General features: G+C 40.6%; 1 protein-coding gene across 1 annotated transcript; it reads right to left on the reverse strand.

Annotated features, from left to right (window-relative positions):
* Positions 1-3,571: 3,571 nt before the first annotated feature.
* Positions 3,572-13,395, reverse strand: LOC148851268 (soluble inorganic pyrophosphatase 6, chloroplastic-like). The gene is made up of 6 exons (XM_088943388.1): positions 12,927-13,395; positions 11,983-12,143; positions 10,427-10,527; positions 10,128-10,309; positions 5,318-5,416; positions 3,572-3,882 (listed from the first exon to the last, which is right to left on the reverse strand). The coding sequence occupies exons 1-6, from the start codon at positions 13,170-13,172 to the stop codon at positions 3,790-3,792; spliced, it is 882 nt and encodes a 293-aa protein (XP_088799514.1). The 5' UTR covers positions 13,173-13,395; the 3' UTR covers positions 3,572-3,789.
* Between the last annotated feature and the right edge of the window lie 4,170 nt (positions 13,396-17,565).

Below are 17,565 nucleotides of genomic sequence, written 5' to 3' on the forward strand. Positions count from 1 at the left end.
TACATATACACTTCGCGAACTGACCCACCTTATAACAGCTTGGGATACACTTCGCGAACTGATCCACCTTGTAACAGCTTGGGATACACTTCGCCAAACTGACCCATTTTGTAACAGCTCAGGATACACTTTGCCGAACTGACCCACCTTGTAACAGTTCGGGATACATCTCGTCGAACTAACCTGCCCTATAGATACTTCCGAGCTCAAGACCGCCTCGTTCAGCACTTCGCATCACCTTCTGGGAACCAAAATCAAACAAGTCGTACCATGCCTGACACTAGGGAAGTCTGTGCCCGAGGGTGCCACGCCTGACTAACTTGGGATCTGACGTTTGGCAGCAGTACTCTAAACGGCCACCTACCACCGCCACTGACACCGCTATCTCCAGTTAGACGATTAGGCAGTGATAGTTCTGTCTCAGCAGAAAGGACGACGGTCGAATTGGCAAGTACAAGGGTAATCATACCCGATCTGACAAGGGCCTCAGGACGAGTACACGGAGTGACTATAAGAGCCCCCTGCCCCCCGAAAACGGAGATATGCAAACTTTGCGCTATCTGGTATTACCTTGCTTTTGAAGGATTCTAACTTGAGTTTCGGAGCCTCTACACCAGGTTCCCCCGAAGCTTTCCCATCTCCTCCGTTTCAGGTTCTCTGCTACGGAGAATGAAATATATTTCTTTCGAGCTCTCGAGTCTCGACCATATCAGATGTAGGGGGAACGGAGAATGAAATACCTGTTCTGGGTTTGCATAAATCCCACTAGAGGTCTGGAATACACAGTACACACATCGCAGCGAAGCTGATTTATTTATTTTACCTCCTAAACAATCTCTAACCGTCAACAGTCGGGCCGTGACCTGGGAATTAAGAGAATTGATACAATATGATTCGACGCTCTCTGGTCACTCTCTATTCCGCATCAAATCATCATTAGGAGTTTAAGACCGGAAATGAGACAAGAAGGGAGAACCAGCTAAAAAGTAGTACAAGAATCTTCAAGACCATTGCTCTCTGGTGGTGGTGTATAGAGAAAATACGATATCCATCACTTTCCCCACTTCTCTCAGCAAGCAAGGTAATTTTGGATATGCATTGACACGGAGGATGGATCTGGATACACATTGACTGACACATTACGGAATATTTTATATATCTTGTAAATATATTGATGACGCTAAGCACTAAGATAGCGTTTGCTTAATTTTTTTAAGCCTCCGAAAAGGTGGAGATAAAAGAGCTCCAAACCCATGTTTTTATCTCACCACCAACAGAAAATGATCAAACGACAAAACAATAAACTGTTTCTGACAAGTCTAACGTCAACACCAACGCTACGCCATTGGCACCTCCTACCAATCTGCCAATAAAAACCCAAGACCTAACTCTACACCAACACCAGCGCCAATGCCAACGACAATGCGAGAGCTACCGACACCTCCTGCCAATATGCCGATGAAAACTCAGAACCTCCACTCTGTGGTGAAGAGGAAATCCGTCTTGATGGCAAGAAGAGTTATTCCTCTTTTCACCGGTTCTCTCCGAGCCTCAATCTCACCAGAGACAGCTCCACTTTGGAGGGTTCAATTACATCTATGTTAAGTTCTTTGGAATGAGCCAAAGAGGAAGTAGCGTGTTTTGATACCTTGATTTGGGAAGTTTTGAGGGAAGTAATGATTTAAGGAGAGAGAGAGAGAAAGATATCGAAGCCGGTGCTGTGTTGGCTTTGAAAGTTGAAATTAGTACAGGTACAGGATAGCCCTCTGCCTTAGATATGCACCTGTATTCAAAATTCCTCCCTAACTGCCCACCTCATCTCATCTCAGATGATGGAACCCAGATCTTAACTGCCCACCTCATCTCAAGGAGGAATAGCATTAGACAATAGTTAAATAGTAAGTGTATACTTAGTCAATTAACATCTCAGATGGAGGAATAGGATTAGACAATAGTTAAATAGTAAGTGTATACTTAATTTAAGAAAAATTTCCTTTATTTTTTAAGATGTGTAGCATTAACATACACTTGTCACTTGAAAAATGTTAATGTTAGGAACCGGATGAGAATATTTATTTTATTAATACTTGAAATGCCAATTTTAGAGTTAAACTTTTAGATTGAAAGTAAAAAATTAAAGCCTGTGTTAATTTCTTGTGGGAGACCTGGTTTTAACTCTCCAGACTTGTATTTAATTTGACTTAAGCATTACTTGTGAATATAAGTTAGCATTAATTATGATTAGAATTTAGGCAATTGCAATAGTAAGTGGAAAATTTTCAAATTTCAATTTCCTTGATGAATTCAGTATGCATGTATACATGGAAAAAAAAAAAAAAAACCATGCTGCCGGAAAGTCATGATACGGGAAGGGCTAAGGGCTTTCACCAATCAAAACCCCCTTGTATTTCATAAATAACCACGTGATTGGTTGTCACTTTTATGATGCCATTCGATTAGTTTACAAGTGTTTTAGTGTTTTCAGTGATACATGCCATATAACTAATATGACTTAAAAACAGGATAAATCACAACCACCCAAGGTTCAAAGTATCATTATGTATCAGCCCATATCAGTCAATATGTATCATTTCGGGACCTTTTTGATACACCCTTATAGTGGATGTATTGAGGGTTTGACTGATTCAGGGGATGGAGGGGTCCTAAACCAACTCCTCTGAACCAGTTTAAAAATAATGTAATCAAAATGCCCGATAAACCCCTACGGCGTATCAATATTTTGAACCTTGCAACAACCCTATGTAATATGGTTAAGTGACAAATATCCCTTCATACTTTCATTTAGAACAAAGTTCTAATGTGACAAATACCCCTTGACCGTAAAGTAACCTGATGGAAAGTACTAAATTATTAAAATGTCCTCTTTTGTAATTCAAAGGGCATAACCTGAAATTTTCAAAATGACAAAACTGAGCAAAGCCATTTCGTGGTTCATTTTCTAATTTTCTACTAAATCCAAACCTACACAAAGATACCATCAGAGCACCATCAATTTGACAAGAACCCTACATTGCTTTCTCCCAAAAGTTGTTGCCACAACTTCCACAGCGAAGAGCTATTTGGTATGCTGTCATCAAATATAGAAGAATATCCAGTATACCAAAAAAAGTTAGCATCTTTTACACCATCGTCAAAGAAGAATGTATTTTTATGCCATTATCTAAGAAAAAAACCTACGTACATGTTTTACGCCAACTATTTTAACCATATGAAAGCCATTGGATTATCAAACTGCAAATAAAATTATAAAATCATCTAAGCAAATAATAAAGGGTAGTTTTGGGGCTTAAAAAGTTTAAACAGCCAAATAAAAGTCATTTTCGAAAGTAAACTGATGGAATGCTGACAGAGGGGGGTCTTTGTCGCAACGTGTGAGGGGTATTGTACTTTTACCCAAAAAAACCCAATGTCGATACATAATACATGATACATGATATGTATCAACCAATACAAATGGCAAATGACATGGAAACTTGGATATTCCACCCATGCCAGTTAACCTGGCAACACACCCCTGAAGAAAATGATAATTACGGTCTCACTCCTAAAGTTAAAAAAAAGTTGCTATAATTTTATTAAAATGGATAACAAAGAAGCAAGATTACACTAGAGTAGAAGAAAAAACAAGAGCCCAATAGTAGTAATAAATAATAATTCTGTTTTCCTAGTCCAGACATATTAATGTCATTGGCCAAAAATTCTCTGCAGGGTCACGGGGAGGATAAGCAACAGTATTGCAGCCCTGCTTGACCAATTATATTTTAGAATTCAGACCAGTGATAGCTCTCCAGAGGGTATCGATCTCTTCACTAATTTGGCCCAAGACTCGTTGGTCTCAGTGATGACCTTTAAAGCATATTCCTGCGTATCAGGAAAGAGAGAAGAATCCTTATCAATATCAACAACAAATTATCTTGACATACACTAATTCAATCGATTATTCTAGAGATGGATGAGTTAAGTGAGAAAATTTCAACTTTAGGGGTTGCCAGATAGACAGTATTGGAACTCACTACAATAACTCATGTCACTACGTCAGAAAGCTATCAACTACAGGCTATAATTAAATCTGACTATTTGTCCGCTTAGCGGAAAACATCAATAATTATTTGCACACAAATTACTGTAGTTTGTTTTTGTGCAAGTGAGATTAATTGCTAAATATCCGCAAGGTATATCTGTTAATTATATAATGATTTTAGGAATTGATGGATGGATGTCATGTATTTCTTTTCCCTTTTATTTTTCAGTAAAACTGTATTTTTGCATTCAAGAAACACAATTAGCATCTATATATACTGATTGGAAGTGCATATATACTCATTTTTGTCAGGGTTAGACCGTCTAATCTCCCTTGTGTTATAATCTTAGGTTGTGTTTGGATTTGTTTTTGCTTCAAGTGTAGAGTTGAGCACCTATGCACAAGCAAAGGCAGCGTTTTAATCCAGAGCAGATAATCAGATCAATTTGAGTTTGGTAAACCACGATATTTTTCTACTTTAGCAAAAAAAATCAGTTTGGTAACACTTCTCAGAATATCACTTCTTTTGAATACATAGGACCCACTTGAGCCAATATTGGAACCCATTTTAAATGTCCTCTCAAGTGCAAGCTGATTGCGATTGCACACCTAGTTAGCTAAGCACTGTTTTTTTAGTCAAAGTAGCTTCTGTTCTTTTATTGACTTCAACCAAAAGAAAGAAAAATTAATTGTGTTCTCATAAAATTGCTTTCAGAGCAGGTGGTTACAATGTCATTCAAGCTTTTTTTCAGAAAAAAAAAAAGTTTCTTTCTCATGACAATCTAATGCAACTTAAACTGTCAATTCTAAAAATTATTTTTGATGGATAACATGCGAAACTTTATTAGTTGTGAGAAAAGAATGGATACCTATAAACAGTGCCTAGCACCCTAAGAACAGGCTGATTATATAGCCTGAACCAATAAAAACCAACTTCCAAAGTCCTAACTTCCTTAACTATTATGATACGTTAGGAAACCCATTTTACCCCAAGAAATCCACGCCTATTCACTCCCTGTTTTGCTTGTCAATTCTCAATAATTTCTACCATACTTTGCACTATTCTGATTGAATTAATCATCAAAACAGTAGACAAAAATAGAACTTTGATGTCAAGTTTATACAGAACAGATTCAATACTAGGATCACTATCCAAACCCTTTTAGCCAGCAAGTTACCCCCACATATGGAAAAAATGAGTTAAGAAACTTCTATTGATCGGCTCAAGCAGATATTTCTTGCAACAAGTTAAAAAGGGAATCAAAATTAACATACCTTATTTGCTGCCTTGTTGCCAAGACCAAACTTATTAGCAGGCTTTCCATCTGGGATTTTATAGTCTCTGAACCAGTTTCTAATTGCAGTGAGAGTTCCCTAAAGAAAACTGCAGATTAGACCAAGAAATAGATAGAGAAGACAACCGAAAAAAGAATGCCAATGAACCAATTTGTGAAAGTAATCTCTCCTAATATTACGGCAAACTTATTTGGGATTTTCCTGTAGATTGTGAATTTAATGCCAACATTTTCTGCATTTTATTTAATTGCATGAATTCATTTTTGGGAAAAACTCATAAATTACAGCAAAAAAGTTTAGGAAGATATTATTACATAGTAAATAGGTAGTTTTAGGATTTCAACCATAAAGGTGGTAATTACCAACAATGAAACTAGAATATTTCACATAAATGACACAAGCAGCAACAGTCCCATGCAGCCTTAACACATCTGCTAGGGCAAAAATCAAGAGAGAAAGGTTATGACATTCCATCAAAACACCCTATATATACTATTTGCCTTTTTTTTCCCTACCCCACAACAGTCAGAAAGAATGTAGTGGACTAGATTATTGCAGTAAATGTAGTGATATTTTTTGGCTTAAACAATCTCCTTCACAGAAACTCATCTAAAAAGGAGAACCTTAAATTTGCAATATAACTGGCAAAGCGGTAAAAAAATATTTACCCTTGTATGGAAGACATTAGTTCTAAATCTAAGCCTTAGTACAACCGTTTTGGGTACCTGACAAGAAGACTATGCACCATGGGGGAAGGCCACCCTTTTCCTATCTGTTAAAACAAGCCCTGGTGGGTAAGCTGGCCATTGAGTTGTCCAAGTATGGTTATCTTTGTGGGAACTCCATTGGAAAACCAACCCACCAGGTAGTTGCCTCCAGGGAGTGAGCACAAACTTGATCTCCCCAAAAAAAGCATCCACTAGATGAATAGAACCCGCCACCAAGTCTTTTATCTGCCATGGAGGTGTAGTAGTTCTTGCTAGATACTTGCTATGACCTTAACACGGTTTCTGGCAAAGAATGCTCTCTCATGTATCATTAGTTTCAGCTATTAGAACTGAGGATTTGACAATATACTTCACTTTGCAGTATGTGGGTTGCCCCGAGTCTTCAAGCAGAATTAGGGTCTGTTTGGTTTGCTTCTAGAATAGGAATCAGAATCAGAATTGAAATCCCTTGGAATCGGAATCAGAATAGTCTATTTCCATAGCCTGTTTGGTTCAGATGGGAATCAGAATTAGAATTAGAATCAGCTGGAATGAGATCTCATTCCCAAGCGGGAGGTGGGGGGGGGGGGGGGTGGAACAGCCATTCCCTCAAATGGGGAATGCCATTCGACCAGGAATGGGAATGGGATTCCAATTCCACCCAACCAAATGGTTGGAATCGAAATGGGCCATTCCGATTCCGATTCCAGACTCTTGTTCCCACGACCAAATGGTCCCTTATTCGTTTTCACAACAGCATTAGAGTTAATCTTGGCCCAAAGTCCTGATGCAATTCCCCCTCACCCAAAAAACATCCACTATTAATTGACAAGCCTCTAGATTCATCTGAATTTCCTACCAAAAAGATTAAAAAGACCCATCTGAATTAGATGTGCACACATGAAAACAAGGTTCTCATCTCATCTCTGTGATTTAGCATCTCAAACTCTGGGCCATCTGAATTGTTATGCAGCCACCCAATAACAACTTCTGAATGTACTGCCATATCAACCCTCCAACACCCAGGGAATTTATTTTTGATAAATAGCTTCAATTTATTATTAAAATCTTATGAACAACATATATACAATGTGTTATACACCATTGAGGAGAGAGCAATGCTTCCCTTCCCCATGGGAATAATGTTACAATTTAGTCCAAAATAATTGATTTCTATTTACCCTCTGCATCTCTGTTGTTAACCATTTAAACTTTTTAATTCATTTATATAGATCTATAGGGCCTCCTTTTACGTTGCAACCACCCCACCACCTTAGAGTCACCTTCAACCATAAGTTTCTTGATCTTCATTTTATTTGCCTATTTATCCCCTGCATCACAGCCATAATTTCAGCTCTTAGTGATTTGCTTTCCCCTATCGGTCCTGAAAACAAAGCCCTTATATTACCCTTTACAACTCAAAACACTCCCCCTTATACCTGAAGGCCCCAGATTTCCCAAACTGCTCCCATCAAAGTTCAGTTCAAAAGTCCCTCTGGTGGTTCAATTTTCTCTTTCTTATATTTTGTGTTCGCCACTTCTTCCCATTTTCTAACAACATCTTCTGTTAAGAAAGCTTTAAATAGATCAAGTAATTTGATCCAATGCTCCACCCTAACAGTCACACATTCAACGACTGCCTCCACAATCTTTCTTTCTCCTTGAAAATTCTAGCATTTTTTCCTCCCAAATTGTCCACACAATTTCTACTCTTGTCATCTTCCTTAACCCTTGCCTATTTTTATTACTTGATATTTCATCTTTTACTAATCCTTGCATTTTTTGAGAGAGGATCTTGTAAATTTAATCACATTGATAATATTTTGGGAAGTTCTCCAAAAAAGGCATGATTGTATTAAATATTGCATTTAGGGCATCCCTTTCACATTATTGTCTTTAAGGGTTAGATATCTTAAAATAATTTCTTTGGAAGGTAAAACATGATGGAATACAAGCCACCATTTTATTACTTTTGAAAACAAAAATTTATGCTTACCACATGCAACCGGTTCCATGTGACACCATTTTAGGGGTCCACATGCTTTAGTTCAAAACCCTCACCACATCTCGAATTAAGCCACTTCTCTAGGCATTTTTTATAAACTTTCAAATAAAATCACTGGAATCAAATTATTGGGGAAGATGGTTTTTCTTTGAGGCATGCCAATATGAAGATAGCAGTATACTTCCAAGGTTTTTGAGCAGTGTATGTATGACAATTTCACTATACATCTTTATCCCCTAGATGGGGTTTACAATGTACTTTTGAGAAAATATTTCCTCCAATGATACAATCTTTTGCATTTAGCTTTCTTTTTTTATCAGCGCTTTTGCATTTACCTTTCAAAAAAAATCTTTTTAAACAAAATCAATTGAACCAAACATACAGAAGGGCAAGTTATCAGTTTTCAAAAGTCATGAGACAGTGGGTTTATATTCTGCCAGGTTTTACCCCTCAAAGCAATAATTTTAAGAGTCTTAATCCTTAAAGTCAATGATGTAAGAAAGTTGCACTAAGGGTTAATATAGTCATGCCTATTTTGGTAACGTGAGAAAGTTTTCAAAGGCCATGAGACAGTGTGTTTATATTCTGTCATGTTTTACTCTCAAAGCAATTATTTTAAGAGCCTTAATCATCAAAATCAATAATGTGAGAAATTTGCACCCAATAGCAATATTTAATATAATCATGCCCATTTTGGTAATTTTTAACCTCAAAATTTCCAGTTGCTTATCAGAAATCTCCAAACTAAGTTTTGTAAGAGAAGTTCTAGAATTTCTCTTCACCCAAATGCTCCACAAATAACAGCTGAGCATTCCACCACAGCTCCACATTATCCTCCGTTGTCACAATATCTTTTTCTTCCTAATTCTTATGGTAAGCTTTGGTATCATGTATGTTCATCGCACTTTTATCAAATAACCTCTATGTTGAAGTCAAACTAATAGATCACAGAACAGGTTAGATTGATGCCTCTCTTACTGTCCACTCTTAACTAAGCTCCAAAGTTTTGAAGTCATTTTATGCTCTTTTAAGTGCAAATAAACAAAACCTTTGTTAGATTGGGTCTTGGCCTCTTGCCTCAAAGGAGTTCTCTCATCAGTCCACTATTCAGCTCCTTCAATCCGTTGATTTAGGAACCTTTAATTGTATCTGCACTTTGGGGGATGTAACACCAAGTTTGTGGGGTTGCCCCCTGAAGATCTGTTGTGCTATTTTCTATTTGATATTTGAATAAAATTACTTTACCTTTTTCAAAAGAAAAAAAGGATATCTAACTCTAATTTCCTCTTGATTTTGTTTTACAGCATACGGTAAATTAGTATTACACATTGAACAGTGCACTTGTTTTTCAAGTGCAACCTTATTATATCTATAAAATCTCACTTACCTTGAAAAACAAAATAGTAAAATCTCCCTTCAAATGCCTAATGGCACAGTCTCACCAAATACTTAACTTCAAGTCCTTTTCAAGCGAACCAGTTGCAAAGTAGAACCACCACCATGGAAAATGAAGATGGGGTGGAGGCATACGAGAATTAACGACTTATCATATCTAAAAGTTAGTAGCTGTTCTATTGGATTCGTTGTCCTCTTATTTTCTTGTTTTGATAACAATGACATATTACGAAGAAATTAACATTAAGAAATGAAATTGAAACTTTTGGAAGGAACAAAAAAATGAAGGGGAGAATGAAATAAGTGGAAAATTTTAACCTGTAATATGAACTGGAATTAATTGTGACCAGTTTAAACATAACGGATGCAATATGGTGCTAGGGGATTAACTATATTAATTGTTCTTTCATCAATGCTTACCCATCCCACCATCCTGGATGTCAGTATTTCTGATCTTGATTGCCTAGGTATAATATTCGTTATTGAAAAGGTAATAGATATCATGATTGGCAGAATTGAACAAAGTAACACCATTTCTTTACTGGTACGTAATGATAAACTATACAAGTTCAGATGCAATATTTTGAATATAGAAGACATCTGGAATAAGGAGATATTCCACCATATTAAGTCCAACATAAGTACAAAATATCAGTAGTAAGTATAAAACATTAAAGTTTACCGGAAAATGTTTCTCAACATCATGAACATCATTGACTAGAGAAGCTCTTGGGTCATCCAATGAGATGGCAACTATTTTCCAGTCAAGTTCTCCCTCATCAATCATGGCTAGAGCAGCCAAAGGCTTGATGCTGAGAATCTGGCCTATCTTTCCCTGGGTTCCCCCAATCTCAACAACATCAACTGGAAATTGAAGTCAACTCAGAAGATTAACTGGCTGGTTTCTTATTGAAAATAACAAGGTGCATGGAGATTTGTGACATTACAATGGGTTGAAATATAAAAGTTTACTGATGATACCTGGATCATTATCTCCTAATGCTCCTTCAACTTCAGAGTTTGAAAAAGACGGGTCTTCCCATGTCTGTGGTAGCAATCCATAATTCCAATCTATGTTGTAGCTGAGAAAGGCAAAATGAAAGAGTTCACAAATATGCTTATAAGGCAATAACATCTTAAAGGGAAAAGAAGGGGAGTAGAAAGAGTTATGATCCGGTCAATACTTGTTGCCCCCCAAGGATGGTGAAAGAAAGAGGTGGATACCATTTTCCAAACCTGGGTGGGAATGATGGCATGATTCTCATTCTAAACAGGATAAACCATTTTGGATGAAAGACATCAGGTAGATCTATAGATGATAAATCCAATGTTTTTTTTTTTCCATGTATCAGTTACTGAGCCTCTATTCTGCTTTTTTCTCAAAAATAAGCGTTATATATCCAGATTTGGGTTTAATGGCCTACTTATGCATTTTACTCTGAATCATTTAATAGCATTCAACATCAATGTGTGTGTATAAAATGCCCATAAAAATCATTAAAGAAGATGCTTTTTATCATTTTTCATCAAAATGTCTCTTGTGTTTCAAATAGGGGCGTGCCCTATTTAACAAAGCAGGGTCTCTCCTTTTTGGGGAAAGGTAAGCAAGGATTAAGGTAAGCATATGCAACTTCTGAATCATATCCAAGGATGGCTCAGCTACTCCCTGTAGAAGATGCCAACCATTTTTTGAGGCCTGAGTGTGAAGCACATCTGCCCAGGACAAGATGCCAAAGAAAAGAATAGGAGCAACTAATGGCCAGAGAGCCAAAAAAATAAAAAATAAAAGCTAACCAGGTGGGAAGTCATCGCTAGAAGAAAATGGCTCTCTTGCCCAACCTTGGAAGGTGTACCAATTTTCCTAGCTAGAACTAACAAGGAGGTGCAAGTGAGGATGAAGATAAGCAAAAAACCTTGCTTTGCAGAGGATGATGGTGGACAAGGGAAGACATGGTAGGCAATTGGTATAACATTTAACATCGGTGCATACACCTGTACAAAAAAGTTGTCCATCGAACACCCTATAAAAATGTGTCTGTGTGCACCCAAACAATGATGTAAAAATCCCAGAATACATCTGGAACAAGTAATAAGACTAATAGGCTGGAAACCTATAACCACTCATTTTCTCAGTAAAAGAATGCCTTTCATTCCACATTCTCTAGCCAACTAATCAAAAGAGGAAATCTAAGATAAGCATGGGTAAAGGGAAAGAAGTGGTGTAACATGGCATATAGAGGTAAACTTCCAGTTGGTGACACCCACCTTTTTATGATCCCATTTAAAAGGGATCTTAGTTATATATCTTATCAGATATGGTGAACCCAGATAAAATGAATTGAGACAACACATTATAGCATCACATTCAACCTATTTTTAGAAAAATATGAAAAAAAAAAAGCAAAATAGAAAACCAGTCTGAAACCTATAAACTTCTTTCCAACCTATAAATGTTTTGCAACATGAACAACAATACCATTATGCCCATCCAAGAGGTGATGATATTTAATGAAACCACCATGAAAAATAAAACTTACGGGTAGTATCGGAGTTTCCCCTTCTTAGTATCCTGCTTTATGGGGGTGTATGGCTCATCAGTAGCAACCTCCATTTTTGCACTTGTATTTTTTGGTATTTCAACAATAAAATTAAAAATGCCACCACCTAAATGCAATGGTATGTCATGCCAAGGGGAAACCTGCACAGGAAGTAAAAACTTCCTTTGTTAGTAAGTATTCACCTCCAATGTCTCATCCTCAAGAACCAAAACAAGACACTCGTATTGAGCAACAAGATTAAACCTACATAACAAACAAGAAGAAACGAAGAATGATTGTCATGATCAAAACTGAAACACACACAGAGAGAGAGAGAGAGAGAGAGAGAGGAAAACGCTCACAACTTTATTTTAAGGAAACAAACTTGTAATTAATGATTGTCATGATCAAAACTGAAACTTTGAACCTTCCAAAATCTTACAAGTTAAATTGTCCCACTCTGTCAGTGATCAAATTGCATTCAATGCAAATTGAGTACTCTGGACCTGAAAGAGTAAAGAGATAAGTTTTGGAAGATTTATTTCCCTCCCTGGATCGCCCCAACCACCAGTCCCACGAACAAACGCATGGGATAAAACGGAATAAAACAAAAACTCAAGCCACCAATCAAGAATAAGAAAACCATCAGCATTGTCGCAAATGCTAATCAAAAGCAATGAATTCAATCGCAGTAAGGTTAGACCAAAGTGTGCTCGCAATTACAACGAGACACCTGGACTTGAGGTCAGTTTACAAATTTGAGAAACGCTCAGAAGTCCACGGTTCAATAGAGATACAAAGTTACCCAAGTCAATAAATAAGACCCGTACTACTTCGTATGAGAAGAAGAACCAAACTCCGGAAAAATAACCCTTGGGAAATTATAGCACCAAAGACTAGAAGAACAAATTATATAACATCGAAGCCGAGAAACAACAAGGAACCTTTCTGCCAGATTTGTCGAGGAAAAAGACTCTGTAATCAAGGGTTTCGGGATGACCCTCTTCTTTGATCTGAAATTGGGGCTTGTAAAGAGATTTGCAGGTGAAGAGCCTCTTGGCTGTTCTATTGACATTGAAATTGGGCTTGAGAGCTCTCTGCCTTACAGAGAAGGGCTGTTTGAGAAGAAGAGTAGTGCTGTTGCCATGATGAAGCATTCCTGCTGATGCTGTCACTCTAGTGGTCGCCATGCCTGCTCCCAACCAGAACTCGTCACCAAGCACGGAATGTTTTGGGCTCTCCTCCTTTCCTTTTTCCTTGGTACGAGTTATTCAAACCTTTTACTTTCTGACCGGACCGGGAGAGCATACGATCGACACATTAACGGTTCGATATGTGCGCGTTGTTGCTAGCCAACCTGTTAACCACTGTCCGATTTTGTAGTTGGCAGACATTCGAATCCTCCTCTTCCGTAACCGGAGAATGCTGAGCCAATCATGATATTACACATTATCGCAGGACCCACGTTCACCAAGCTGAGGTATAAATCGGACCGGGCCGCGGCCCGGCATGGCACGGAACGACAGTCCACGGACCATGTCAGGTCTGACATGATGGTCTGTGCTGTGCTGGGCTTGGGTTTGAAGTCCACGGGTCGATGTGGCATGGCATGATCAAGCGGGTCGTATTGCCTGCGGCCTATGTGTCAGCACAGCTCAGTCTATGGCATGGCACGGTCCATATATATTATTTATATATATTTTATATATTTATATATAATATATTATATAAATTATAATTATATAATAATATATAATATATTAGTACAACTCTAGTATACTAATTTATTTAATTATTATCTTTATAAGTAATTATATACATCAAAATTCATATAAAATTAAAATTTTTAATTTTTTAAATAAATAGACAAAAATAACTTTGGCCTGATCCATAACTCGATTTGAGCCAAGGCTTGGCCCACAGGTCAACCCAACCTGTGGCATGGCACGGGCCCACGCGAGCCTGGGCCATGGGCCATGGATCATGCCGGGCCAACCCCTAAAATTTTCATCAGAAAAGATGGCACGGCCCATTTATACCTCCAGATGTGTTCTATTGGTTTTACTTAAAATCCAGATTAGAGTGAAACTGTAGACGATATAAACTCGCAACACTTCAAATAACGGGCCCTGTGACCTGGTCGTCCATTGGGCTCTAAAAGCGAGGTGAGGTGGGCTCGGACTTGCTACCCACTACTTCTTCCCACATCTCAAGGTACAAGGCATAACGATTGCACATTGGAAATATCTTCCTAGTAAGATGTTCCCGGCGACGGTGTTTGGGAGTCCGGATCTTCTACCAACAGTATCAAGTGGAGACACGTGTTCAAAACATACTTACAAGCTTCTTATGTATGAGCCAATGGGACGGACGTTAATCCTCCCTTTGCGCTCAAACATGCTCTCATTTTTATCTTTCCGCCTGAACAGTTATTATTGCCAAAACCCTAGCGCCTGGCTTCTTCTCTCATTTATGCTCCACGGTGGCAATCATTTCACCGGCGATGAGAATGGAAGGTGATGGAGCGTGATCCGGCCGGTCATAGTTGTCCGCTGCCTTGCTTCCGAACGGGGTAGCAGGGAACCTGAAACAGAGGAGATGGGGAAGCTTCGGGGGGAACCCGGTGTAGAGACTCCGAAGCTCAAGTTAGAATCCTTCACAAACAAGGTAATACCAGATAGCGCAAAGTTTGCATACCTTCGTTGTCGGGGGGCAGGGGGCTCTTATAGTCACTTCGTGTACTCATCCCGAGGCCCTTGTCAGGTCGGGTATGATTACCCTTGTGCTTGTCAATTCGGCCGTCGTCCTTTCTGTTGAGACAGAACCGTCACTGCCTAACCGTCTAACTGGAGATGGCGGTGTCAGTGGCGGTGGCAGGTGGCCGTTTAGAGTGCTGCCGCCAAACGTCAAATCCCAAGTCAGTCAGGCGTGGCGCCCTCGGGCACGAACTTCCCTAGTGTCAGGCATGGTACGACTTGTTTGGTTTTGGTTCCCAGAAGGTGATGCGAAGTGCTGAGTAAAGCGGTCTTGAGCTCGGAGGTATCTATAGGGCAAGTCAGTTCGACGAGGTGTATCCCGAACTGTTACAAGGTGGGTCAGTTCGGCGAAGTGTATCCCGAGCTGTTACAAAGTGGGTCAGTTCGGCGAAGTGTATCCCGAGCTGTTACAAAGTGGGTCAGTTCGGTGAAGTGTATCCTGAGCTGTTATAAGGTGGGTCAGTTCGGCGAAGTGTATCCCGAGCTGTTACAAGGTGGGTCAGTTCGGCGAAGTGTATCCCGAGCTGTTACAAGGGTCAGTTCGGCGAAGTGTATCCCGAGCTGTTACAAGGGTCAGTTCGGCGAAGTGTGTCCCCTTGTTCCCGCCTAGGCTTGGCCCCTTTTGCCGAGCTGTTGTTTCTGCCACGTGTCACATAATAGAGAGGTCGGGCCAAATCATCCTTCATCAATTGCCCCCCACTCCTTGCGTCGGGGGTCTTGCCATGGTGCGGGGAGTTTTCGCGAGGTAGCAGGTGGATTTGTCCCGTCCTTCGAACCTTCACTGCACGAGACGCTTTTGCTAGGGTTCTTTCAGTTTTCGAGAAGGCTGGAAACGTGCTTACTCAAGAACGCTGGTGGTTGTGACCGCACGTTTTAAATTTCAAACCAATTCGCGCCGCTGGGACGTGACAGCGGGTCATTTCAAAAAGGCGCGCCACTGTTGTACGTGCACGGGCGACTGTCAGGGAGACGTGCGGCGCGTCAGTTTCGGCAAAGATCCGTGTCGAAGCGGCGTCGGTTTCAAAAAGACGTGCGCTGACATTTCGCTTATTTCGGAAAGACGTGCGCCAATCACGTCTCGACCGTAAGGGTTGTGCGGTCGGTAAGAATGTGGGTCGTCGGATCGTCTTCAGTCTGCATGGTCGATTCTTGGTTACTGTAGCTATAAATAGTGGGGGACCCCGGTTGTTTTGTCACTTCTGCGGTTTGTCTACTGAGTTCGCGTCCAACCTTTCAGCTCGCGTCCAAGTCTTTTCCAGCTCGCGTCAAGGTTGGTTATACAGTCTTCACGGTTCTTTGGTTTTTCTTCAAACTTTCTGGTGAGTACTTTCTTGAATTCGTCTTTTCCCCAATGTCTAGCTTTGATAGCTTAGACGTTTCTTCGAGTAGGGCCGACGTAGGTTCCACCAACCGAACCGTGTCCCCAGACTGCCTCAGTGATCCTGAGGTGGAGTTTGAGGACTACGAACCAGTAGGTCGAGTCGCTTCGTGCAGTTTGGCGTCTACCTCCCGCCGAGGTCGGATGCTAGACCAGTTTGGCCCTTCGACCATGACGCCTGAGGGGCTTCAATCCATACTTCTGTCTGATAATCTTCCTGGGGGGTACACATATTTTATTCCTTCGGGTAGCTTTCCTTGGGAACACGGTCCTGACGAGATCGTGATTTTTCGAGAGCAGCTCGCTGCAGGGTTGCGACTTCCTTTCCATCCCCTTCTCGTCGAAGTCATAAACCACTTCGGTGTCACCATTGGCCAGCTTCATCCGAACTCTATTCGGAACCTGGTGGGGACAGTTTCCCTTTTTTGCAAGCAGAACTTCCCTTTAGACTTAGAGATATTCTCCTCTATCTTGATGCTCAAGAGACAGGCGGGTTCTCTTCCTGGGGGGAGACGAGTGTATTACCTTTCTCCTCGCCAGGGTTTTAAGCTTCTGCACAACCTTCCTAATAAGGTCCCGACTTGGAAGCGGGACTACTTCGGCGTGTGAAGTGCACAAGGATGGCCCTTTCGGACCGAGTGGGGTGAGGCCGCTCCCGATTTGGGCGTAACTCTTGATAAAGAGACGGTGAAGGGTCTCCGGCAATGGGCACGGCAAGGCTTAAAGTGCCACTACTACTTAACGGAGGCCAAGCTTATTGCAACTGGCCTGAGTTCGGGTAGGTTTCTAGCTATGCGGTTTCTTGCTTGCTTTGTTCTTTCATTTTTTCTGATGTCGAACTCGTTTCCGCAGGTGTGATGGACGCAGAGATAATTCGTGGGGGGCGTTTGTTCCAAGGTATGAAGAGGAAGAAGCGGGTCGCCAAGCGAACTCGTACCGAGCTACCCCTGGATGAGGAGCCCCAAGCCCCAGACCATACGCCAGAGGATCTGCCCAGGGAGCCCGAAGTGACTCCACCGGTGCACGAAACTGCCGGGGCGCCTTACGCTGAAACCACTCATACGGGCGCTCCTGCGTACTCAAGTGCTCCTGCTCACTCCGGGTCTGCTCATACGCGGGCTGGGCCCTCAGGCTCGGGAGCTCAAGGGGAGTTTAGGAGCGTGTTGACGCCGAACTACGCTCTTCAAAAGAGTAGGGACGCTACTTTCCCTGAGGAGGTCGTGGCGTGGACCGATCTTCCCTTGAATCAGGTCGCTTGCCGTGCCGTAACACATGCCATGGTGGTAATTTAGATTCTGTCTTCCTATTTTATTCTGTTGCTTCTGCTGTCATTTGTTCACTTGTTTCTTTTGGTAGGTGAATTCTTCGATTCTTGCCTTGGCGGCCCAAGTGGAGAGGAGCTCGCGACAGGCGCGAGCTGCTGAGGCTGCCGCTCATGCTGCTGAAGAA

Source organism: Nelumbo lutea, chromosome 5, assembly GCF_056320005.1.
Source record: "Nelumbo lutea isolate HS-2025 chromosome 5, American lotus-T2T, whole genome shotgun sequence".
In the NCBI taxonomy this organism is placed as follows: Eukaryota; Viridiplantae; Streptophyta; class Magnoliopsida; order Proteales; family Nelumbonaceae; genus Nelumbo; species Nelumbo lutea.